This window comes from Glandiceps talaboti, chromosome 23 (assembly GCF_964340395.1).
Source record: "Glandiceps talaboti chromosome 23, keGlaTala1.1, whole genome shotgun sequence".
Classification (NCBI taxonomy): domain Eukaryota; kingdom Metazoa; phylum Hemichordata; class Enteropneusta; family Spengelidae; genus Glandiceps; species Glandiceps talaboti.
This window is the reverse complement of record NC_135571.1, coordinates 10,784,557-10,811,965: the sequence shown is the minus strand read 5'-3', so window position 1 is coordinate 10,811,965 and position 27,409 is coordinate 10,784,557. Positions and strand designations below refer to the sequence as shown.

The following is a 27,409-nucleotide window of genomic DNA, read 5'->3' as shown; positions in this document are numbered from 1 at the left end:
ATATATGTATAACCGTACATGTGTATGTGTGTATATATATGTATATGTGTATGTGTTTATATATATATACATGCATGAATATAGTTTAGTTGATTTATTTGTATATAATGAAATGTCTGTTTATGTAGAATCCCACATATAATAGCAGAGTCCTAAGTGACTATGTGAACATAAATCAGTTGTAATTTATTAACTGATTTTAAGTTTTTCCAATGTTGTGGACAAAGGTAAAATAATCTAGCCTAGAGAATCAGTCTTGGCATTGTACAACAGAATGTTTTGCCACAGAGGGCGCTAGTTCAAAATGACTGAGTTATACATACACCATGGAGGTTAAAAGGATTCATATATCTCCATTTACACAGACACTTGTACGTTTTACTGTAAACACTATTTGAACTTAAGTTGTACCAAAGATGACTAGTACACATGCACTTCCATGCATCCAGCAAACAAACAAACAAACATACATACATACATACATACATTAATTTATACATACATACATACATACATACACACACATACATCCATTATGTGCATACACGTACACATACATACATTCATCCTGACACACACTCACACACACATCCTGACACATGCACACACACATACTTCCCCATACATCTTAAAACGACAGATTATGACATAAACACTGATATCAGCTTTGTGTGATAGAGAACATTTAATAAATGAAATGTACATATAAAATATGTTTTGTACATGTCAAACACCGCTCTGAAAATATTTACTGAAAATATTACAAAACCTTCTATATATCAGTTGTTATCTGTCAATCTATCAATAGAATTCACTTCTCATAGTCTGTTACCTATGTAAAGGTTTTATAACTCAGTATGTTGACTACTCAGTCATTGACATCAATGTAGACAACAAACTAAACATGAGTATGTCTTTGCAAATAAAGCAAGACTAGTTTTGTCATTGATGCCTTGTACATTTACTGACTTACATAGGGGGCCTTGTTACTTCAGGTCAGTGAGAGGGGTTACAAGTAAAATTGACATAGGGGGCCTTGTTACTTCAAGTCAGTGAGAGGGGTTACAAGTAAAATTGACATAGGGGGCCTTGTTACTTCAAGTCAGTGAGAGGGCCTACAAGTAAAATTGACATGGGGGTCGGGGGCTTGTTACTTCAAAGTTGGTGACAAGGAAACTCACATACAGGCCTTGTTTCTTCCTGTCAGTGAGAAGCTAAGATGCAATATTGACATAGGGGCCTTGTTACTTCAAAATCAGTGAGAGGGCTTACAAGTAAAATTGACATAGGGGGCCTTGTTACTTCAAATCAGTGAGAGGGCTAACAAGTATAATTGACATAAAGGGCCTTGTAACTTCAAGTCAGTGAGAGCTAACAAATAAAACTGACATAGGAGGCCATGTTACTTCAAGTCAGTGAGAAGCCAACAAGCTTTAGGGGAACTACTTTTTATGAAACATGTACGACTGTAAACTGATGAAATTAAGTTATGACTGATGACAGCTGTCAATCATTTTGATTGACAGCTAAACTAAATAAAGCATGACATGATTGACAGTTCAACTAATGAACCATAACTTGGTTTGTTGTTGTTGGGTTATGACCAAATGTGGGTGGTAAATGTGGCCTATCTTCAAGTTTGTCATATTCTAAGTGAAACTCTTTAGCAACTTTCCTCCATCCATGGCAGTCAAAGAAATAGTAAGTTCCGCGTTCATATGTATTTGTTTTAACGGTAGGTTCCATACCAGGCGCCCTTGTCACCCACACTCTCTCCTCTTTGTGGTATCTCCAATCTCTGTTATATCTACAAGAGAAATTATATGTATATTTTACTTCGTGTTTTGTTAAGTTTGGTAGACAGAAAGAAACTACTGCAAAGTTCCCCTGTCATTTTACCAGAGTTTCCTACCAGTATTTTGTTAAGTTTTGTAAGTAGGCAAAATCTACCTGAGTTCCCCTGTCATTTCACCAGGGTTCCGCCTACCAGTGTTTTTGTGAAGGACAGTAAGTAGGTAAAATCTACCTGCGTTCCCAGTTTTTTTAACAAGGGTTGCCTCTGTGTGTGTGTGTGTGTGTGTGTGTGTGTGTGTGTGTGTGTGTGTGTGTGTTTGTGTGTGTGTGTGTGTGTCAGAAACTGCTGTGTTTGTAATACTACTTACAGTTCAGCAGCAGCAGCAAGCTGTAATACATCACCTCCATGTGTGTAGTACAGATAAAATAATAAATCTTCACCATATCTACTCAGCTTAATTGGAGCCAACTAAAATCACAACAAAAATATTAACAACTTCAAATTAGTTAGTCATGTTATCTTTGAAACAAATTTATTTACTTAGTACTGACCTAAGGGGTCTACTTCAGTCAATAGTTGGTTGTTTACTTAGTACTGACCTAAGGGGTCTACTTCAGTCAATGGGTTTGTTTGTCTACACTTTCTTATCTCACATACAGGAACATTACAGTACTAGTCTGGTATGTTTTGATTAATGTCTTTCTGTAGTCTAGTTCCTGACGGAACATATTCCGTACTATGTTACCTTTATACTATTCCGTCTAGTCAATCCCGTCACTCTCGCACAGAATTCTGTGCTCCCCCACTACAGTGTTGATATAATCATGTTTTAATCATTAGTTTAAATAGACTGGTTGGACATTTACATATCATATCAGTCCTAGATCCTAGAATGATGACAACAGCCTGTCAATTTGTGATCGATTTGTACTGACATGCGCCATTCAAGCTTCACTCACAATGGGATTGAATCACAATTAACACCTTGAGTAACGAGATTGACTAGACAGTATAGTATGAAGATAACGCAGTATGGAATATGGTACGTCAGGAACTAGACTGCAAAATTTTTGATACAATACTCAACTACAGTGACCCGCACATCTGGCCCAAAAATGGTTCTTGAACAGCGCCCCCTAGTGGCCAAACCACAAAATCTGTAATGTCTCTCATAACCCAATATAAATAATTCAATTTTGTATCACAATCCCTCCCCTGAGTTTGCTCATATACATACTTATAACAACTTCAAATAGAGCTGACAATCTCACCTTGTCTCTAATGTGAACATTTGTAAGATACTCCTGTGGTACATAATCTCACCTTGTCTCTAATGTGAACATTTGTAAGATACTCCTGTGGTACATAATCTCACCTTGTCTCTAATGTGAACATTTGTAAGATACTCCTGTGGTACATAATCTCACCTTGTCTCTAATGTGAACATTTGAAAGATACTCCTGTGGTACATAATCTCACCTTGTCTCTAATGTGAACATTTGTAAGATACTCCTGTGGTACATAATCTCACCTTGTCTCTAATGTGAACATTTGTAAGATACTCCTGTGGTACATAATCTCACCTTGTCTCTAATGTGAACATTTGTAAGATACTCCTGTGGTACATAATCTCACCTTGTCTCTAATGTGAACATTTGTAAGATACTCTTGTGGTACATAATCTCACCTTGTCTCTAATGTGAACATTTGTAAGATACTCTTGTGGTACATAATCTCACCTTGTCTCTAATGTGAACATTTGTAAGATACTCCTGTGGTACACAATCTCACCTTGTCTCTAATGTGAACATTTGTAAGATACTCCTGTGGTACATAATCTCACCTTGTCTCTAATGTGAACATTTGTAAGATACTCTTGTGGTACATAATCTCACCTTGTCTCTAATGTGAACATTTGTAAGATACTCTTGTGGTACATAATCTCACCTTGTCTCTAATGTGAACATTTGTAAGATACTCCTGTGGTACATAATCTCACTTTGTCTCTAATGTGAACATTTGTAAGATACTCCTGTGGTACATAATCTCACTTTGTCTCTAATGTGAACATTTGTAAGATACTCCTGTGGTACATAATCTCACCTTGTCTCTAATGTGAACATTTGTACGATACTCCTGTGGTACATAATCTCACCTTGTCTCTAATGTGAACATTTGTAAGATACTCTTGTGGTACATAATCTCACCTTGTCTCTAATGTGAACATTTGTACGATACTCCTGTGGTACATAATCTCACCTTGTCTCTAATGTGAACATTTGTAAGATACTCCTGTGGTACATAATCTCACCTTGTCTCTAATGTGAACATTTGTAAGATACTCCTGTGGTACATAATCTCACTTTGTCTCTAATGTGAACATTTGTAAGATACTCCTGTGGTACATAATCTCACCTTGTCTCTAATGTGAACATTTGTACGATACTCCTGTGGTACATAATCTCACCTTGTCTCTAATGTGAACATTTGTAAGATACTCTTGTGGTACATAATCTCACCTTGTCTGTAATGTGAACATTTGTAAGATACTCCTGTGGTACATAATCTCACTTTGTCTCTAATGTGAACATTTGTAAGATATTCCTGTGGTACATAATCTCACCTTGTCTCTAATGTGAACATTTGTAAGATACTCCTGTGGTACATAATCTCACCTTGTCTCTAATGTGAACATTTGTAAGATACTCCTGTGGTACATAATCTCACCTTGTCTCTAATGTGAACATTTGTAAGATACTCCTGTGGTACATAATCTCACCTTGTCTTTAATGTGAACATTTGTAAGATACTCCTGTGGTACATAATCTCACCTTGTCTCTAATGTGAACATTTGTAAGATACTCCTGTGGTACATAATCTCACCTTGTCTCTAATGTGAACATTTGTAAGATACTCCTGTGGTACATAATCTCACCTTGTCTCTAATGTGAACATTTGTAAGATACTCCTGTGGTACATAATCTCACCTTGTCTCTAATGTGAACATTTGTAAGATACTCCTGTGGTACATGGAAATCTATATCTTGAGGTCGACATGGAGTATCAGCCCATGGCGATGAAAACGTACTGTATAGATTTCTGAAACTCAAACATACAAGATCACTGAAAGTTTTTGTGTGTACTACATACTGCAAAGCCAGGGGGTACTACATTTAGTGAATTCAGGGGTACTACATCTAGTGAAGTCAGGGGTACTATGTATAGCAAAGTCAGGTGTACTACAGTTAGCAAAGCCAGGGTACTACGTATTGCAGACTGGGGTACTAGTATATCTAGCATAGCCAGGGGTACTACATATAGCAAAGCCAGGGGTACTACATATATCAGAGCCAGGGGTACTACATACATCAAAGCCGGGGGTTACTACATATAGCATTAGGCTGGGGGTACTAAGTATAGCAAAGCTAGGGGTACTACATATAACAGAGACGGGGTACAACATCTAGCAAAGCCGGGGTACTATATATAGTAAAGGAAGGGGTACCAACATCTAGCAAAGCTGGGATACTACATATAGAAAAGCCAGGGGTACTACATATAGTAAAGAAAGGGGTACTACATATAGCAAAGCCAGGGTACTACATATAGTAAAGATAGGGGTACTACATATAGTAAAGATAGGGGTACTACATATAGTAAAGATAGGGGTACTACATATAGTAAAGATAGGGGTACTACATATAGTAAAGATAGGGGTACTACATATAGTAAAGAAAGGGGTACTACATATAGTAAAGAAAGGGGTACTACATATAGCAAAGCCAGGGTACTACATATAGTAAAGATAGGGGTACTACATATAGTAAAGATAGGGGTACTACATATAGTAAAGATAGGGGTACTACATATAGTAAAGAAAGGGGTACTACATATAGTAAAGAAAGGGGTACTACATATAGTAAAGAAAGGGGTACTACATATAGTAAAGAAAGGGGTACTACATATAGTAAAGAAAGGGGTACTACATATAGTAAAGATAGGGGTACTACATATAGTAAAGAAAGGGGTACTACATATAGTAAAGATAGGGGTACTACATATAGTAAAGATAGGGGTACTACATATAGTAAAGATAGGGGTACTACATATAGTAAAGAAAGGGGTACTACATATAGTAAAGAAAGGGGTACTACATATAGTAAAGAAAGGGGTACTACATATAGTAAAGATAGGGGTACTACATATAGTAAAGATAGGGGTACTACATATAGTAAAGAAAGGGGTACTACATATAGTAAAGAAAGGGGTACTACATATAGTAAAGCCAGGGGTACTACATATAGTAAAGATAGGGGTACTACATATAGTAAAGATAGGGGTACTACATATAGTAAAGAAAGGGGTACTACATATAGTAAAGAAAGGGGTACTACATATAGTAAAGATAGGGGTACTACATATAGTAAAGAAAGGGGTACTACATATAGTAAAGATAGGGGTACTACATATAGTAAAGAAAGGGGTACTACATATAGAAAAGCCAGGGTACAACATCTAGCAAAGCCGGGGTACTATATATAGTAAAGAAAGGGGTACTACATATAGAAAAGCCAGGGTACAACATCTAGCAAAGCCGGGGTACTATATATAGTAAAGAAAGGGGTACCAACATCTAGCAAAGCCGGGGTACTATATATAGTAAAGAAAGGGGTACTACATATAGAAAAGCCAGGGGTACTATATATATATATATATCATTATAGTAAAGAAAGGGGTACTACATATAGAAAAGCCAGGGGTACTACATATAGTAAAGAAAGGGGTACTACATATAGAAAAGCCAGGGGTACTACATATAGTAAAGAAAGGGGTACTACATATAGAAAAGCCAGGGGTACTACATATAGTAAAGATAGGGGTACTACATATAGTAAAGAAAGGGGTACTACATATAGTAAAGATAGGGGTACTACATAGAAAAGCCAGGGGTACTACATATAGTAAAGAAAGGGGTACTACATATAGAAAAGCCAGGGTACTACATATAGTAAAGATAGGGGTACTACATATAGTAAAGATAGGGGTACTACATATAGCAAAGCCAGGGGTACTACATATAGTAAAGATAGGGGTACTACATATAGTAAAGATAGGGGTACTACATATAGTAAAGATAGGGGTACTACATATAGTAAAGATAGGGGTACTACATATAGTAAAGATAGGGGTACTACATATATGGAAATGGAAACCCTTATTTTTCTTGTCTTCACTCCATTCATGTTAGCATTAATACTTACTCAGGTGAATTAAGGTTAAGACCTAATGTAGTGAGATCACTTCCTAACGCTAGTGCTACAAGGTTTGGGTCGGATTCTGCTGCTTTGATGAAAGTCAATAGTCCAACCATACCAAACTGATCTGTCACCATACCAGTAGGGATACTGGTAATCTTGCCTGTAAATTAAAACATACAATTTTATAAAGTAACACAAATACTGTGGTCAAATTATTCTGCAAACTATGTAATCTTGCCTGTATGTATCAGAGGTTTTGTACTTACCATCTGTATGTATCAGAGATTTTGTACTTACCATGTGTGTGTATCTGAGGTTTTGTACTTACCATCTGTATGTATCAGAGATTTTGTACTTACCATCTGTATGTATGTATGTGAGGTTTTGTACTTACCATCTGTATGTATCTGAGGTTTTGTACTTACCATCTGTATGTATCAGAGGTTTTGTACTTACTATCTGTATGTATCTGAGGTTTTGTACTTACCATCTGTATGTATCAGAGATTTTGTACTTACCATCTGTATGTATCTGAGGTTTTGTACTTACCATCTGTATGTATGAGGTTTTGTACTTACCATCTGTATGTATCTGAGGTTTTGTACTTACCATCTGTATGTATCTGAGGTTTTGTACTTACCATCTGTATGTATCTGAGGTTTTGTACTTACCATCTGTATGTATCTGAGGTTTTGTACTTACCATCTGTATGTATCTGAGGTTTTGTACTTACCATCTGTATGTATCTGAGGTTTTGTACTTACCATCTATATATATCAGAGGTTTTGTACTTACCATCTGTATGTATTTGTATTCCTCTTTTACTTTGCTCACTAGGTTTATCACCAGGAAATCGTCCACCATCTTTACTTGACAGACCTGACCCATCATACGCATTACCTGGTAAGAGGAGTGGTAGGCCTGTGTTGAATTTGTTCCCAGCTAATAATAGAAAATTATATTATTTCCTAACAGCTTCATATGTATGTCAATCCTACACAACAATGTAACGTTATTACCCATTGGTCATTTGCGAGAACTGTTTAGCAATGTAACCTTATCATCCATTGGTCATATGCAAGCCCTGTTGAACAATATAACCTACTCATTCATTGGTCATTTGGTAGAGCTGCTGGGCAATATAACCTACTCATTCATTGGCCATTTGGAAGACCTACTTTAAGTTAGCAATATAACCTATTCATTCATTGGTTACTTGAAAGACCTGCTGAGCAATATAACCTACATATTCATTGGCCATTTGCAAAACCTGCTGATCAATGAAATCTTATCAACAGTTTGTCATGTGCAGACCTTCTAAAAATATAACTCTTACCCAATGCCAATGGTCCTATGCAGACCTATTAAGCAACATAACCTTATCACAAATTGGTCATGTGCAAACCTGCTATGTAATATAACCTATTACCCCTTTGTCCTCTGTTGACCTGCTAAGTGATAAAACCATGACCCACTGGTCCTATATGCAAAACATTTTTCTTTAGTTCATTAAATCCTCATTACAAAACCTAGTGACTCTTCAGATCTTTGAAATGTATTTCTCTCGTCAAAATGACCAGGTCACTTTGGTGAGAAACAAAGGAAAATATCCCCAATAGTTTTGACTTGACTTATGAAGTACTTGTAACTTTTTACCTGTTTTCATGTTATTGGCATTGTTAGCACCTGGTAATGCTGGGAAGTCTTCGTTTTGTATCTGAAATTCTTGTTGCGGTTCCGTTTGTTTACTGACCATTCCTACTGTTTGAGAAAAACATACACATCTGAGTGTACGATATGGTTGGTGATATGTGAGTGTACGATATGGTTGGTGATAACTGAGTGTACGATATGGTTGGTGATAACTGAGTGTACGATATGGTTGGTGACAGGCAAGTGTACGATATGGTTGGTGATATCTGAGTGTACGATATGGTTGGTGATAACTGAGTGTATGATATGGTTGGTGATAACTGAGTGTACGATATGGTTGGTGATATCTGAGTGTACGATATGGTTGCTGACAGGCAAGTGTACGATATGGTTGGTGATAACTGAGTGTACGATATGGTTGCTGACAGGCAAGTGTACAATATGGTTGGTGATATCTGAGTGTACGATATGGTTGCTGACAGGCAAGTGTACGATATGGTTGGTGATAACTGAGTGTACGATATGGTTGGTGATAACTGAGTGTACGATATGGTTGGTGATAACTGAGTGTATGATATGATTGGTGATAACTGAGTGTACGATATGGTTGGTGATAACTGAGTGTACGATATGGTTGCTGACAGGCAAGTGTACGATATGGTTGGTGATAACTGAGTGTACAATATGGTTGGTGATATCTGAGTGTACGATATGGTTGGTGATAACTGAGTGTACGATATGGTTGCTGACAGGCAAGTGTATGATATGGTTGGTGATAACTGAGTGTACGATATGGTTGCTGACAGGCAAGTGTACGATATGGTTGGTGATAACTGAGTGTACGATATGGTTGGTGATAACTGAGTGTACGATATGGTTGGTGATAACTGAGTGTACGATATGGTTGGTGACAGGCAAGTGTACGATATGGTTGGTGATAACTGAGTGTACGATATGGTTGGTGATATCTGAGTGTAAGATATCGTTGCTGACAGGCAAGTGTATTTTATTTCAGATTCCTGAGGAAGGTCTTCTGTGCAAGACTGAAACAATGAATGAAATGGTGGTTTTTTCATTCACATGATATCTGAGCCTAGAGACTTGCATTCACGTAACTATACCAAGTGATACTGTACAATGATTGGTCAGTTTCAAGGAGATTTCTTGTCACTCTAAATCATTGGTTGCACAGAAGATACTGTAATAATGACATTGATTGAAGTGTACACATTACCATATGCAGTTCTGCCTGCCATACTATTCATTGGATTGAGGGGTACACTGTTACTACTACCATCACTGCCACGGCGCCCTCTATTGTTCAATGCTGGAAAGTCATTCAGGTCTAGCGTTGGTGCTGTGTCAGAAACTTCAAATAAAGACAAAACAAGTTTTCAGTGATGACATTGTACCAGAAATTCTACATGGCTAACAAATATCTCACAAGGGAAACAGTCAGACTAGACACAAACAGACACACTTATATGAGTAACACTGAAGTAAAGCACTTTCACTTTGTGCTACACTCATTTATAGCATTCATATTACAACTAGTAACACTGAAATAAATCACTTTCTCTATGTGCTACACTCATTTATAGCATTCATATTACAATGAGTAACACTGAAGTAAAGCACTTTCTCTATGTGCCACACTTATTTATAGCATTCATATTACAAAGAGTAACACTGAAGTAAAGCACTTTCTCTATGTGCTACACTCATTTATAGCATTCATATTACAATGAGTAACACTGAAGTAAAGCACTTTCTCTGTGCTACACTTACTTATAGCATTCATATTACAACAAGTAACACTGAAGTGAAGCACTTTCTCTATGTGCTACATTTGTTTATATTACAACCAGTAACACTGAAGTAAAGCACTTTCTCTATGTGCTACACTCATTTATAGCATTCATATTACGAGTAACACTGAAGTAAAGTACTTTCTATATGTGCTACACTCATTTATAGCATTCATATTACAACCAGTAACACTGAAGTAAAACACTTTCTCTATGTGCTACACTTGTTTATAGCATTTATATTACAATGAGTAACACTGAAGTAAAGTACTTTCTATATGTGCTACACTCATTTATAGCATTCACATCAAGTGTAAAAGTATACTGTTTCAATTGGTTTATTTACAAGCTAGAGATTGTAGAAAATCAAACCCACATATAGAATTTGGACTAAATGAGCTTTGCAAGATTTTTGAAATACTTACATATACCAGCATTTGTAAATGAATTGGTGAAGGATGGTTGACTAACGCTACTCATAACACCAGCTGTACTAAAACTGCTTTGTCCTCTTGTTATGCCAAAACCTCCGATACTAGTCGCTGGTGTGGTACCAATCCTGTCAAGTATTACAATGTACAACTTGATTATGGACTTGTATGAGAACAGTAAAAGTTATGTACACTTCGTGCCATGAACATTACCAAGGGTTCTAATGTTTGACGGCCAATAACAGAGAGTTGTTGAGAGTTACATTCTAAGAACTAAACATTGACTGAGACACATGGCTGATGGAATTTCACTCAGTAACAGAGTTGTTGAGTTATATTGACATTCTATGAACTAAACACTGACTGAGACACACAGCTGATTGGAATTGCATTCAATGATAACTTCTCACTGAACTAAACATTACAGGAAGACATCTTCAGATTCAACCCAATGGGTAGCATTTAGACTACAACCACACTTGTATTCCAAGATAAAGACAGAGATGTTGAGACACTGAGTCATACTTACGTTCCAAGACCTAGTCTTTGTTGCTGCTGCTGCTGTTGTTGCTGTTTCTGTTGCTGTTGTTGCATTGCAAGCATAGTAGGTGACTGTCTATTCGGACTAGTAAGCCCTGATGGCATAGTGACAGCGTTTGCTCTGTTTGTAGTCTGTAGATTCATACCAGCAGTACTGCCACCACCACCTCCGCCAACTTGATTGCTACCTGGTACTTGATTAAATAAACCACCACGTGGACCCACTGATAAAATACCCCTGTAGCCAATAACAGAAGTCATGAAAACTTCATTAGCTCAAACAAGTCTGCAGAGAAGACAAAGCCCCCCAACTCTAAATAAACCACCACATGGCCCAACTGATATAATACACCTGTAGTCAATAACAGAAGTCATGAATACTCTATAACAGATCAACCTTTTCAGGTCACATAAATGGCTATTAAAGATAATGGCTGTGGCAGGATAAAGGTTAAACAAGTCTTCACAGAAGACAAAGCCCCTGCTTTCAAATAAGCCAAATCATAGCAATCATTGGGGTTCAGTATCACTCCATTGACCTTTGGCCTGGGTGATGTCAGATGACCTTTGACCTTACCTGCTAGGTGATGACGGTGGATGCTGTTGAATATTGGAAGGCATAGGCATGCCAGTACTGGTGGGAGTCACATGACCTGGCAGGTTACCATGGTGACTGGACACTGATCGTCCTGGAAACTGTTGTGTTGGATTTGGCATACCCCTTTGTACATTAGTCATCCCTATGCTGCCAATACCTGCTGTATCAAACATGTCACACACTTTTTTCAATGATTCTAACAGCTCCAGTACTGAACATTTTCTTTGTCAAAATCCCTTTCAATTCCTAGTTATCCTGTATTCCCTATTCTGGCTGCCGATGTCTTGGTTTACTAAGTTAGACACAAACTAAAATTACTGTTGCTTGATGTGCTAGATAATACAGTGGACTTGGACAAGTTGACGATCGTCATCAGACTGACAAATTCAACAGTTACAACTGACCACTAGGTGGCGGTATAATCATCATCAGAATGACAAATTCAATAGTTACAACTGAACAATGGTTACATGTGTGATATCACTGTTTGTAAGTCTTATCATAATGACTTTTTTTAGAGACCTGTCACATGGTTGCAAAATAACTTTATGTTTTGGAGAGTCATCACTATGGTTACATATTGACTTTGTACTACTGTTTCTTTTGGTTTAAATCCATGACGTCAAATTCCTAAAGAAAGCCCACGACATGTTACACAATAATCTTGCATTTCGGCTTTTGTTTGTTACTGGTGATGTCCAAAACTAATCAGACATTCCAGCCTATACTACATGTATATACATACATGTCATTGACAATTATACACTTACCTTGTTGACCATACAAACTTGCACCAAACTGTGATTGTGACAACGATGTTGAGCTTAACATCTGAGACAAAACACAAGGTATAATTAGATTAATTAATAAAATAATTAATTAATTAATTACAGTGTGATGGATTACTACAGACATGTGCTGTTCAACCTTTACCCAGCAGTAGATTTAGCTAGATTTTTTATGTGATTTGTCTGTTTGACTAGATGTTAGAAAGAGATCATAGAGAACAACTACATGTATAGTAACTAGACTAATCAAGATAATGATTGAAGAATAGAATCAAAAGTGGAATTGTATGGATGTTTGGTATTCATATATGAATGTGGCTAGTGTGGTAATATGTTTAATGTCATTTTCAATATAGGTGTTAAAATAACCCCCTTTTTCACTGTACTTACAGAAATGACATCTTTCTCTGTCCTATGCGGTGGAAATATATTACTCTGGTAAATTGAGCCTTCGGTTTTCTAAGATAGACACAAATTAAAACTATTGTCACAACATGTTGATACAACAGTGATAAGCTATTGAATGGATATTGGTTTAATTATAGTCTCAGTAGGGAGTTCAAGTTACATAAACTTGTAGTGTAGTGTTTTGGGACTTCCAATGTTTATGCTATGTTGATCACAAGGTGATTAGAATCATACAACAGAGGAACCGCTATCGTCCACTTGTGTAATCTACCACATTGAAGAACAATAGATTTAGTTTGCATCTATCTTAGTAACCCGAAGGCTGGATTACCAGTGTCGTACTTTGGGTTGAAAACTTACCGAACTAACATCTTTCTCTGTCCTATGAGGTTGAAATATACTTGCTGGGTTGAAGAATATACTTGGATCTGTTAAATCATTTTCTTTGTAAAATCCCATTCGACTCTTATTTTTATCTCCACCACCACCTGTCAAAGATAACATACTAATCATTAAAGGAAAAGTCCAGTCACACTTCAGTACATTTGTATTGATTACTGTATATCAACTCAAACTAAAAGTCCAGTCAGACTTATTTCTGTCTTCAGTACACTTGTATTGATTAATGCTATCAACTTAAAGGAAAAGTCCAGTCAGACTTTATTTCTGTCTTTAGTACACTTGTATTGATTACTGCTATCAACTTAAAGGAAAAGTCCAGTCAGTCTTATTTCTACCTTTAGTACACTTGTATTGATTACTGCTATCAACTCAAACTAAAAGTCCAGTCAGACTTATTTCTGTCTTTAGCACACTTGTATTTGTTACTGTTATCATCTTAAAGGAAAAGTCCAGTCAGACTTTATTTCTGTCTTTAGTACACTTGTATTGATTACTGCTATCAGCTTAAAGGAAAAGTCCAGTCAGACTTATTTCTGTGTTTAGTACAATTGTATTGATTACTGCTATCAACTTAAAGGAAAAGTCGGAGTCAGACTTATTTCTGTCTTTAGCACACTTGTATTTGTTACTGTTATCATCTTTAAGGAAAAGTCCAGTCAGACTTATTTCTGTCTTTAGTACACTTGTATTGATTACTGCTATCAACTTAAAGGAAAAGTCCAGTCAGTCTTATTTCTGTCTTTAGCACACTTGTATTGATTACTGCTATCAACTTAAAGGAAAAGTCCAGTCAGACTTATTTCTGTCGTTAGTACACTTGTATTGATTACTACTATCAACTTAAAGGAAAAGTCCAGTCAGACTTATTTCTGTCTTTAGTACACTTGTAATGATTACTACTATCAACTTAAAGGAAAAGTCCAGTCAGTCCTTAGTACACTGTAGGTGAGTTTACTCAATACCCCATGTAAAGCATATACATGTGCTAGATATTTTACCTGGCGAGGACAGCTCTGGTTGTGTCTTTCTCTGTTCCTGGGACATGCCAAACCTAGAAGTCAAAGGTCAAGAGATCAAACATACATGTAACTCATAACCCAAAGCATTGTGGGAAGTTTATAAATATAGTTTGGCATGAGATACTGCTTTGTGATAACATGTACAGAGCAACGGTTATTAGTGTCTCACTGGTACATGTATACATACAAAATGTACAGTGAGTTTAGACCAAGAATCACCTTCTAAACTGTACTAGCTAGTAGTATCCGGATAACATTGAACTTCATGTAGCTGGAAATAGTACATGTCAACAAGGTGTTAGCAGTAAGTTGACTTTAACATCTCACTACATGTAACTGAAAACTTCTGTGTTGACATCAGGCTAAGACTATTAAACACCTCACCAGTATATGTTCGCAATTGGGAATGGTTAATTCTTGAACCAGCCCTAGCTATGTTAACATCAGGCTGACACTATTACCTCACCAGTATGTGTTAGTAACTGGGAAGGGTTAATGCCTGTACCAGCTCAATGTTAACATCAGGCTGACACTGTTAAACCCCTCACCATGTGTTTGCATCTGGGAATGGTTACTTTTTGTCCCAGCCATATGTTAACACCGAGCTGACAGTATTACCTCACCAGTATATGTTAGTAACTGGGAAGGGTTAATGCCTGCACCAGCCCTATGTTAACATCAGGCCAACACTATTAACGTTAGCAAGTGGGGAGGGTTAATGCCTACACCAGCCCTACATGTATGTTAACACCTGGCTGGACCAGTGTTACCATAGTGTTAACGCTGTGAAATAGCCAACTGTTAAGATTGAATTACCACCATGTACATGTACATGTACCAGGTTAGCAAATCAGAAGGGGATACTTGCACTGTACATGTACCACACACGATTGTCAAAACCATAAATACACATACGTACAAAACAGAGCTTAAAGTGTGGCCACATGGTTGTATGTTAGTTGTTACAAGTATCCATGGCAAACACAATTTATAGAAATGATTACTACATTTCAGACTGGCTATATTAGTGGTCTTTATACTTGCAAGTGGTAATTGGCTGATAAGCACAAACAACTCTTAGCCAGTCAGTCAAGAGCCATCACCAAATAAACAGTGCAGGTCTGTAAGCATGAAAACATGAAGAAAGGGTAGTTCTGTCTCACAAGTGTTGTCTCATTTCGAGGTAATTGCAGGAGATTTGACCTATGAGTTAGGCTCTGTTTCTGTCAGAGAGGATGTTTTACTGATAAGTCCACACAAAATTTCATGCTCATGGCCAGAAAGGAGGGGGAGGGGGGGGGGGGATAAATGTGTCACACAACCATGTGGCCAGCACTTTTAATTCCTGCTGTACATTGTAAAGTTAATTTAGTGTTAAGTAAACAATGGGGACACTACCTCCTCCAGAGTTGACATCCATATACACGTGTATATATATATATATGTATATACAGAACAAAACATGCATGTGTAACTACTGTGGAAAGTTTACCATCAACAAACTTTGGCAGACAAAAACTTAACTACTTTCATAATATGTTGATTTTCATGTACATATATTTGTATATACTGCCGATTGTGAGTACATCCATGTACAATGTACATACTACAACACTACACATCCACTTTAGGTAATACAGATTGTAGTTGTTTTTTTTCTTGTTTTTTTTTTAACATCTTTTAGGAGTTATTTGCAAATTAACAAACTATAGATATTGATAACACAAACAATGAAGGGGATTGTCAATGATAGCATACATATATAGACATTTCAAATTACATTACACATTATTGTACTTAGGTTTTTTATAAATTGAATAACACCCTTAAATGTAGTATTACAGATTTCAGAAAATGACAGATGTGAACATTTATCAAGTACGCTATGCAATACCTGATTTTATACATACATGGTCACTCTCAAACAAGTACTGAACACACTGCATTTAAAAAAACAATAAATTGACAACACTTATCAAAACATAATATAACCAAGACTATGCAGTTACAAAGTGGACATTTTTTTAGTTAAACTGTTCTGTCTGACATTACATTTATTTATAAAAAAATACAAATGTATATCTACATGGAGTTATTTGTGTTCATTATTGAACAGGGAAAGTATTACCTTACACTTGATTGAAAATCATACTTACTGAGCACTCCATGGTAGATGGTCTGCCAATTGCAAAGGACGTCTAAGAAAGATGAGGAGGTAGTGATAGTGGTGACAGTAGTAGTAGTAGTAGTAGTAGTAGTAGTAGTAGTAGTAGTAGTAGTAGTAGTAGTAGTAGTAGTAGTGGTAGTATTAGTGAGAAAGCACACAGGAGTAAAGCTGGCATAGCTTAGCTGAACAAACATACCCCTAATACTAACATAGGGGGTAACACCAGACAACATATAGATGCATGTAGCTATAGCAACTACTATGCATATTTTTTAAGAGTTACTAACATTACTTCTAATTTCTTCTTCTCTTTGTCATTGCAGATCACACAGCAAGATGGAAAATATATCTACAGTGGAATTCCTTTTGTCGATCTTTTAGAAAGATTATTTACTTTGTTGGAATTGAATTTTCAGTTGGATCTCAGTTAACAGTGATGCGACGATGCCATCAGTGTTGTGACTTACCACCTATCATGTGACTACCTTGTATGGTATCAAATTATATCAGTGTCATTTACAAACTCTCTATCAGGTGACTTCCATATATAGTGTCACATGACAGCATTGTGTTGTCACTTACTACTTTCCAGTCAGGTGACTATCACGTGGTGTTAGATTTACCACCTTTTCATCAGGTAACTATCATGTACCATGTCTAGGACAGTTATGATTTACTACCTTACTATCAGGTGACTATCATGTGTCATGTCACATGACCAGTGATGTAGACAGGAGTAAATCACAATAGTGATGGCATCACAGTCAATCAAATCAAATGAAAGTTATAAAATTTAAACAAGGAATTTTTTTCATTTTCAAAATAAATCTACAATAAATTTATATTCTATCTGGTTATTGTTCTTTATTCACTATGATTATATTTACTGGTCACTCTCAGAAAAATAATATTATGATACTAATTTTTTTTGACTCAGTACAAATCATTGTGATTTGGGCTGTATGCCACCTCCATCAATGGAAACTGAAAAAACAAAGCAACCTCCTGAAAATAAACCACCCCACAAATAATATAAATTCAATTAAAGTTTTGAAACAAACGACAGCTAAGTCTATATAAAGACTGATTTGATATCAAATTAAATTTTGGTTTTTACAACAGCGCCCTCCCAAGGTCAAATGTATAATGTTTGATTAATGTGACCATACACAGATTCATAATTTTTAGATTCAAAAGAGACTTTCAGGTACTAAAAATATTAGAATGTTAGTAAGAGTAGCAAGAGGTTGTCAGTGACACTAATTTGGCAATTTTTACATACAATGTAACACAGCAGAAGTGTTTTCTTTGTTATAATGTTTGCTATCTGGTGCAACCTGCACTTTTTGTAAATTTAAAACTCACGATACTAATAGTCAAAGAAAACTATATGATTCACTAACAACTGTAAATTATCAGCAATTAGTTACATTTCTAGTAATGACACAAAAAATATTCAATAAAACTGATGCTTATTGGAGGAAAATACGCATGAATTATATGATACTTACTGGCCCAGTCCCTGCATTTGATTGAATTGTGCCATTCTTACATATATTTTATTTACTGCACTACCTGTATGGAAAAACAACATTAATTTCATTAACTCTACTGGATAAAGATACACAACTGAGGTAAGAGTTCCTTTTCATCCCCTTGTTTTCAGTTTCACTACATTTTGTTATTAATTTATTCAGAAATAAAGGGAATGTAATAAAAAGTTGATAACTTAGGTTTATGGTTGTTAGTTGGTGTGGTTAGGGTAATAAATCAATGTGTATTTTTTCCACTTGACACTGCTGAGAGTAATGGTTGTCAGTACATCATGAATTCTTTCCGCAACTTTCATAGCTACATGTAGTACAATGTTTAACACCAGTCCCTAGCAGAGGGGGTTCGGTCAAATATGGGTACTTTATTTTATTTTAGGAGTATAAAAAATTAAATATTTTTGCCACCAAAGCTAAAATATTTTTGAGTTGGTTTAAAATTAGACCCTTTACTAAAGCGTAAAACGGTATCATGATTGAGGGAGCAATTTTGTCGAAAACGTAATGACCCAGACAATACTGCCGTCATACGTCATCAAATGGGAATAAGGAACCCGATTTCCGTCAAAATAAAGTCACGTGGTGCTGAACTCGGCCGCATTGAGGCCACAACTAATGAGCTCTTAGCGACAAAATGTAACCGTTGTCATTAGGAATTACTCGCCTTCCACCTTTTTTTAGTTTGAGAAAAGATAGCGTAAACAGTTTGACCATTTCTACACGAATACGGATCGTTCGTCACTAGCTTATGTTATTGGCTAATGCCAAACACCCAACATGGCGGACCACTTTGTCTTTTCAGTTACGCCAATATTCAAACGATGTATTTTACCCAGCAGGACGGTGGCTTTGGGCTTATAATTTTATAGAAAAAACTAAGGAAGTATAAAGCATAGCTACTATCTTCAATATGTGTACAAAGGTGTTTTACTTTACCTTGATTTCAGCATAAATACAGACGTTATTTTGCGCAGCTGAAAGACTAAAAACGTACGTAACCTTTGACCCGAAGATGTCGCAGGCCAAGTCTCGTACAATCTCGCTTAATGTGTGATTGAAATTGTTACCAGTTGTTTTGATCACAGATGGTTCATGTAATTGGTGATTTTGGTAATCTATGCCATGTAGTTATATAAGTATTCAATCTAATCAAATACTGTGATTAGTGCATAGAAAAGCTCTAAAGGCGAAGAGTTGAGACATTATCAAGCTGATTTTGATTTTGAAGCTCTACCACCCCTCAACACCGAATGGTTTTGTCTTTGTACTCGCGAAATACACATCATATGCATATCATGTCAAGTCGGCTAGTAGCATATGCAGGTAAGTACTATTTATTTACAAGCTTTTAAAATTGACTCACCTCCCTGTATGAAATCACACCAAGCTTGTGTTCTTTGCAAGTGTCTAAATGTAATAGTTTATGTACATTTGGAAATTTGATATCTATGTAATTTGTTTTATTGACAATCAAATGCGTGTCTATTTCAAGACCATCTGTATGATGCGATCAATACACCTCAGTCACTATAGTCACCTGTACATCACATGCATCGTCCATAATGCGATTGGCGGTACTGTAGATCTATGTATGAGCAGAGAGGGACTTAAGTCTGCAAGCCACTCTTAGTCATTTGTCAATGAGCTGAGTCGCATAAGGTCAACGAAATAACGAAACGTCACCTCAGCGGCTCAGACAACTAAAAGAATGTACTTAAGTTGTCTGAGCTAGAGTTCACAATTTGAAAGATTCCATTAGATTATTACCAATACCATGTACAAATAGAGTTTGTTTATTGAAATGAACTCAGACTGTGAGACATTGATAAAGTTATTTATTCACCCATTTATCCTCCCCCTTTGTGAAGCTGCAAGGTATGTCTTCTTCCTTCTACCAGCGAATACTGTAAACCTGGACATTATTGGTAAAGACTTGTTTTTGTTTATTTCGCTGGAAAAAAATACAAAAATGCCAAAATAAGTAGTGACGAAAATGTCTTCTTGTACTTGAACACAGTGTACCAGTCTGGTAATTAGTAAAAATGAGTAGTGACTAAAATACCTTCTTGTACATGAACACAATGTACCAGTCTGGTAATTAGTAAAAATAAGTAGTGACTAAAATGTCTTCTTGTACATTAACACAACGTACCAGTCTGGTAATTAGTAAAAGTAAGTAGTGACTAAAATACCTTCTTGTACATGAACACAGTGTACCAGTCTGGTAATTAGTAAAAGTAAGTAGTGACTAAAATACCTTCTTGTACATGAACACAATGTACCAGTCTGGTAATTAGTAAAAATAAGTAGTGCCAAAAATGCCTTCTTGTACATGAACACAATGTACCAGTCTGGTAATTAGTAAAAATAAGTAGTGCCAAAAATGCCTTCTTGTACATGAACACAACGTACCAGTCTGGTAATTAGTAAAAATAAGTAGTGACTAAAATACCTTCTTGTACATGAACACAATATACCAGTCTGGTAATTAGTAAAAATAAGTAGTGCCAAAAATGCCTTCTTCTACATGAACACAATATACCAGTCTGGTAATTAGTAAAAATAAGTAGTGACTAAAATGTCTTTACTTGAACACAATGTACCAGTCTGATAATCGGTAAAAAATAGTTTTGAGAACTTGCTGGAGATTGTAATATTGCAATATTTTGTAGTGGTGAAAATATCAAGATTTAGAATATTTGTTTGTACTCTGTCACAAAAAGTTACAAGTTGGGTAAAACAGGATTGATTTTAACACTGTGGGTAAATATATTTATGTACCTGTACACATAGTATGGTGCAATATGGTCCAATCAAATTGATTTTTCAGTCAACATCCTAAAATCAGTGTACATTTTTATTTTCAGCAATGTGGTCCAATACAAGAATGATCAACCGCTGTGAGCGTAAATACACAGGTAAAATCAAAGCTGTGATTTTTGACTGGGCTGGTACAGTGGTGGACTGTGGTGTATTTGCTCCGACTCTCACATTTGTTAAGATATTCGCAAATGAAGGGGTACCAATAACTAATGAAGAAGCTAGGGGGCCTATGGGCACCCATAAGAGAGTAAGTTTTAGAAATACTACTATTTTTGTCTTAAAGTCCACTATGGAAATATATAGTATGAGAAATCTGGTACAAGTTACATTGTGTACTATTACCATAATTGGACTGTAATAATAATATATGTCATGTTGTTACATAGACTCTCTCACAGTCCTCGGAGCATCGCATTACTAAAAGGGCTGTTTTGTATGTATTGATATCTACTGCATAATTGTACTCAGATATCTTTGTACTGAGGGCCCTCATTGAATACATAGGGCTAATCATGCCCCAACATCGCAATAACACGGAGCATCAAAGTAACATGTTAACAAATGATTAGCCCTACTAAGTCCATGAGGGCGCACAATACAAAGATATTAGATAGCGTGTAAATATGTGGTAGATATCAATACATACAAAACTGCTAATAGTATACTCCCCAGGACTGGTGAGAGAGTCTAGTTGTAATAGGCCTTCAATGATCTGCTCTATCAAGGAGTCGGTTGATGTGAGAGGGTGTCCTGATATGGCATAGTGTTGTGGCATAACCTGTAGTAGTAGACTCCCTCCTACTGGATTGGATGAGGTGGCATTTAATAAAAGCTGGTGAGGCCAGTCAATGTGACTGTTATGACATGTCCATATATGGTACTGCCATGTCCATATATGGGTTTGCCATGTCCATATATGATTTTGCCATATCCATATATGGTACTGCCATGTCCATATATGGTATTGCCAGCTCACTAAATACACTGAGTGGTGTGTCTTATGTAACCAATATGAGTACACATACAACTTACAAGGAGATTGGCCAAACTTCTCAGCCAAAGTTAGTCTGTAATGACGTCATCGTTCTGAGCTTATTGTCAGGGAAAGGGAGATAAGACTGTGCCTGCCCACAACGGCTGATTTGTCAGTCTAGGCCAAAATATATGTACTAGTGAATGAAATACAAACAATTTTAGGCAAAACTAGCGAGGCTGTGAGTGTGTCTAACCTATGACGAACCTTAATCAGAATTTATCTCATAAACATGGGAATGAAAGGATTTATTGATTGATTGATTGATTGATTGAATGATTGATTGATTGATTGGTTGATTGATTGATTGATTGATATGATATGATAGTATAAATGATTCCTAAGTTTATTGATTTATTGATCTATTGAATAGATTGATTCTTTGATTTGATGTTAATTAATTTATTTAATTGAATAATTAATTATTTCATTAATTTTCATATACTTGATATTTTTCAGGTTCATATACAGAAAGTTTTAGAGAATGAAGGAGTTCTGAGTAGATGGAGAGCGAAATATGACAGAGCACCTACAGACGAAGATGTAGATAGAATGTATAATGAGTTTATACCACAACAATTATCATGTCTAAAACAGTACTCTAATGTTATCTCAGGTAAATCTCAACAATTATCATCTCAGCTAAATCTCAGTAATTATCATGTCTTAAACAATACTCTAGTGTTATAGTTGAATTTGAGTTGTGGGTGTCAGAGATATGATATTTATTTTTTATTTATTTATTTATTCAGGTAAACCAACGGGCATAAAGCCCATTTACAGGCACCTTTAGAAACAAATAAGGAAAAACAAGCACTAAACATATAAAAACAAGGTGTAGCAATAACAGAAAGAAGTGACATGACATAAAAGTAGCAATAACAGAAAGAAGTGACATGACATAAAAGTAGCAATAACAGAAAGAAGTGACATGACATAAAAGGCAAACACAGAAATAAAAACAACAAAACAGGTAAAATTATTAAAAACACGCAGCCTGAAGCACACGCCGAAAGGCGGAAACAGGACTAAATAAATCTGTGTTTGGATTTGCTTCAAAAACGTCATTACAAGTGGTTAAACATCTTAAAATTGGGGAATATTTTCTCAGATTTACTCTGGAGGCACTGATGCGAAAGATATGGTTATTACGTAGCTGTCTGCTCTGTACATTAAAACAAACCTTGTACAAAATGGATGGACAATTAGAGTATGAATTGACAAAAATAGCAACTAAAAACTTTCGCCTCCTCACCAGTGGGGGAAGCTTAAACCTAGCATATAGCGAATCGTAATCTGTTGAAGTATATTGCACATTTGATTTAAAACATAAAAATTGAATAAATTTCTGCTGTACATGTCGATTTTATCAATTTGAGTTACTTGCCATGGTGACCAAATTACACTGCAGTACTCAAGATGGCTTCTAACATGGCTCACATATAAAGATCTTAATGTAGAAATGTTGGAAAAATTGGCACATGTACGTTTGATAAAACCCATCATTCTAAAAGCTTTCCTGACAATACTATCAATACGGGTGCTAAAAGACATCTGTGAAGAAAGTAGAATACCAAGATCTTTGATATTATGAACACGAACAAGGGGACTATCAGCAATACTGTAATTGTATGTAATCAGTTTCTTTTTGTTACCAAATGTAATTACATTACACTTCCCCACATTGAGCTTCAATTTCCATGTATTACACCATTTGTAGACATTATTAATGTCTGTTTGAAGAGAAATACAATCATCTTGTGTTCTAACTATGCGATATATTTTGGCATCGTCAGCATACATTGAGCACAATGATGACCCATGACTGTTGACAATGTCTGGCATATCATTGACGAACAGAATAAACAAAAGTGGCCCAATCAGGGAACCTTGAGGCACACCTGAAGTGACGTCACAAGGTGATGACATGTGACCATTTATAACTACACGTTGTGTTCTATTTTGGAGGTAAGATGAAAGCCAGGACATAACATTGCCAGAGAAACCATATGCGCTCAGTTTGTGTGACAGTAAAGTATGTGATACAGTGTCAAAAGCTTTACTGAAGTCTGTATAAATGCTATCTACCTGTAATTTGTTATCAATAGCATCTAATCTATCAATAGCTTGTGGACCTACAGACAGACAAACAGACATCGATCATTCCAATAGCCCCCTCTGTGGCAGTGCTCACTGGGGGCTGATAATTAACATGTGAAATGTCTAATTATTGATATCATAATATTTGTCAGTGAAATATTGTTTGTTGCATGATCGCCGAAAAAATACATCAGTTACAGCTAGGGTACAAAAATGTTGTTTTAAAAACAAACCACAAGGTCATTGAACATTGTGGCTCATTTAGGATATGAAGAGTAGTTGAATGAAAGTTGTTTTTGAAATGAATAGTTTCGGTTTTAATGAATCTACTGGGATAAAATATTTGGCACATTGTTTATTTGCACCATTCACAGTGTCTTATCATGCTTTGTGTAACTTGTAAGCCTAATTGACAACTGGGCCAATGGTTTTTAATAGATAAATTTTACGTCAGTTTGATGGTACCCAGTTGTAATCACTATATATTTACAAACAGTATATGTGAAATATGAGAGCCATGTGAAACTTTTTCAGTGCAAAATGGGATGAAGATATGAGAGCAAAGTCAGTGCTCCTTACAGCAGTTTGAATTTCCCCGCATATGCATACATTACCCATAATCCCCTTTATATAGGGACATCTGCCTTTAATGACCTAACAATGTGTGCACCCAGTGAGAAATGTAAATGAGTTTGCGTTGACAGTTTGATATAATGAATCATTGTATCAAACTGTCAACACAAACTCACTATCATTGATAGTCTGGAAGGTCCAATGGTTGGTCCACTTATGTAACCACTCACTACCACCAGTGGAGCATGCATTATATAAGGAGAACGAATGCCTGGATCATTCTGGCATTTGACTTCCTAATATTAATAGTTGTCTATCCCTCCAGGTGTTACTGACACAGTTAATAAACTAAGGAGTGACTACAATCTTAGAATTGGTTCTACCACTGGATATCCAACCCCAATTGTTGATGTTCTTAAACCAATTGCTGCTGAACAAGGCTACATCCCAGACTGCTATGTGGCTGGTGATGAAGTACCTCAAGCTAGGCCATGCCCATATATGGTATGGTTAAATGGTATCAAGTTAGATGTTCATCCAATTGAAGCCATTGTCAAGGTTAGTTGCTATGACAGCATTCTAAAGATTGATAAGGCAAGCAAACAATGTCCATATATGGATGTATTGTAGCTTTGTTGTACCATGTGACCTGTATTGTTTAAGTGTATTGGTGGATGTAATCTATTTATTGTGTCATGTGGTGTTTTGATTATATTATAAAGTGTTACTGTTCCAAAGTGCTGTCATGTGATCGCATGTTTCCTGATCTTTTGTTTTCTAGTGTTCAAGTTGACCTGTCATGTGATGTTATGTGTGCTTATGTTGTGATGTGATGTCATGTGTTTCTATGTTGTCATGTGGTCATGATTCTTATGTTGTCATGTGATGTTGTGTTCCTATGTTGTCATGTCATGATTCTTGTTATGTGATGTTGTTTCCTGATGTTATAATGTGATGTTTCCTTATGTTGTCATGTGATGTTATGTTGCCTGTTGTCATGTGATGATGTTTCCTGATGTTGTCATGTGATGTTATGTGTCCTGATGTTATCTTATGTTGTCATGTGGTCCTTTATGTTGCTTCATGTTAATAGTTATCTCCTAACATTACAGATATGTTCCATCATGATATGTTATGTTCTTGTCTTCAGGTTGATGATACCATAGATGGAGTTAAGGAAGGGTTATCAGCTGGATGCTGGAGTGTTGGCGTTGCTAAAACAGTAAGTAATCAATATGTGGTTCTGATATTATCCAATTTCCAAAGTAACATTGTTCAGTATGTCATATTCAGTAGTTGTATAAATCTGAGTAAGTAATTTTTCTATACTTTTTTCTTTTTAGGGAAATTATGTTGCTGCATCAGAGGACCAGTTAAAAGAAATGAGTTCTGCAGAGTTGGAGAAAAAAATGAAACGAGCGTACGATATTCTGATTGATTCAGGTGCTCATTACGTGATTGACAGCGTGGTTGATTTACCTGCAGTTATCGATGACATCAATTATCGACTTAGTAGAGGAGAGAAACCATAAACAACCAATACATGATTGACAACGAGGTTGATTTACAGGCAGTTATTGATGACATCAATTACAGGCTCAGTAGAGGAGAGAAACCATAAACAACCAATATATGATTGACAACGTGGTTGATTTACAGGCAGTTATTGATGACATCAATGAGACTTAGTAGAGGAAAGAAACCATAAACAACCAATACATGATTGACAGCATGGTTAATTTACCAGCAGTTATCAATGACATCAGTTGTAGGTTTGTTAGAGGAGAGAAACCATAAACAACCAATACATGATTGACAGCATGATTACTGATGACATCATAGGATTACTAGAGGAGAGAAACAATAAACTACCATCACAGTAACTTGTAGGTCTATTGATAATAATATTGTATGTTCTGTCACTATAAGCTAGCAGGTATCTTAGTAACCAATCTGATTCAAATCTGATGTGGTGAAAGCAGCGAGATATCTTTATTAACCTCTATTCCAAAACAAATGACTTAAAATGATGGAAATAGAGGTAAATAAAGACATCTAGCTGCTTTCACCACATCAGATTTGAATCAGATTGATTAGTAAGACGCTGTTGGCACTCGGTATGTTGTCACGGTAACTTATAGGTCAATTAATTTTCATGATTTTACATCACCTACAATTACTTGTGATATCAGAGAAACATCAAGTTAATCTTCTGCCTTTATAGGGTATCTTTGCTATGGACTATTGCATGATGGGAGTCTGCAGAAATACATTATTCAATGGTTGAACACTGAATATGCATGAGTACAAAATACTTCAATGAAAAACAGCTGTTATGTAGCAGGTTGTTGAATTGCTATGCTAATTGAGAGTACATAATGCCTGAAATCTTTCAATTTCAATAGTCAAGAGTTGTGTTATAAATTAAATAAAAGCAGAACTTGACTGATATGTTATCTTAGA

General features: G+C 36.1%; 2 protein-coding genes across 10 annotated transcripts; one reads left to right on the top strand and one right to left on the bottom strand.

Moving 5' to 3' along the window:
* Positions 1-661: 661 nt before the first annotated feature.
* Positions 662-19,430, bottom strand: LOC144452974 (CCR4-NOT transcription complex subunit 2-like). Of its 8 annotated transcripts, none has more exons than XM_078144209.1 (17): positions 19,354-19,430; positions 18,379-18,442; positions 16,857-16,898; positions 14,680-14,732; positions 13,640-13,767; positions 13,262-13,330; positions 12,854-12,914; positions 12,063-12,264; positions 11,475-11,723; positions 10,940-11,073; positions 9,941-10,075; positions 8,710-8,814; positions 7,849-7,995; positions 7,057-7,213; positions 4,783-4,900; positions 2,163-2,263; positions 662-1,807 (listed from the first exon to the last, which is right to left on the bottom strand). In XM_078144209.1, the coding sequence occupies exons 2-17, from the start codon at positions 18,411-18,413 to the stop codon at positions 1,564-1,566; spliced, it is 1,980 nt and encodes a 659-aa protein (XP_078000335.1). In that variant the 5' UTR covers positions 18,414-18,442; positions 19,354-19,430; the 3' UTR covers positions 662-1,563. The 8 variants fall into 8 exon arrangements, with proteins under 8 accessions (XP_078000335.1, XP_078000337.1, XP_078000336.1 ...); XM_078144211.1 differs by having other exon boundaries at positions 4,783-4,894; XM_078144210.1 differs by having other exon boundaries at positions 8,710-8,811.
* On the top strand, positions 19,342-27,409 carry LOC144452977 (phosphonoacetaldehyde hydrolase-like). 2 transcript variants are annotated; one of them, XR_013482384.1, is made up of 7 exons: positions 19,342-19,740; positions 21,285-21,487; positions 22,733-22,889; positions 25,272-25,504; positions 26,097-26,168; positions 26,290-26,836; positions 27,088-27,409. XR_013482384.1 is itself a non-coding variant. In XM_078144223.1 (6 exons), the coding sequence occupies exons 1-6, from the start codon at positions 19,668-19,670 to the stop codon at positions 26,476-26,478; spliced, it is 927 nt and encodes a 308-aa protein (XP_078000349.1). In that variant the 5' UTR covers positions 19,342-19,667; the 3' UTR covers positions 26,479-27,409. The 2 variants fall into 2 exon arrangements, 1 of the variants encoding a protein (XP_078000349.1); XM_078144223.1 differs by having other exon boundaries at positions 26,290-27,409.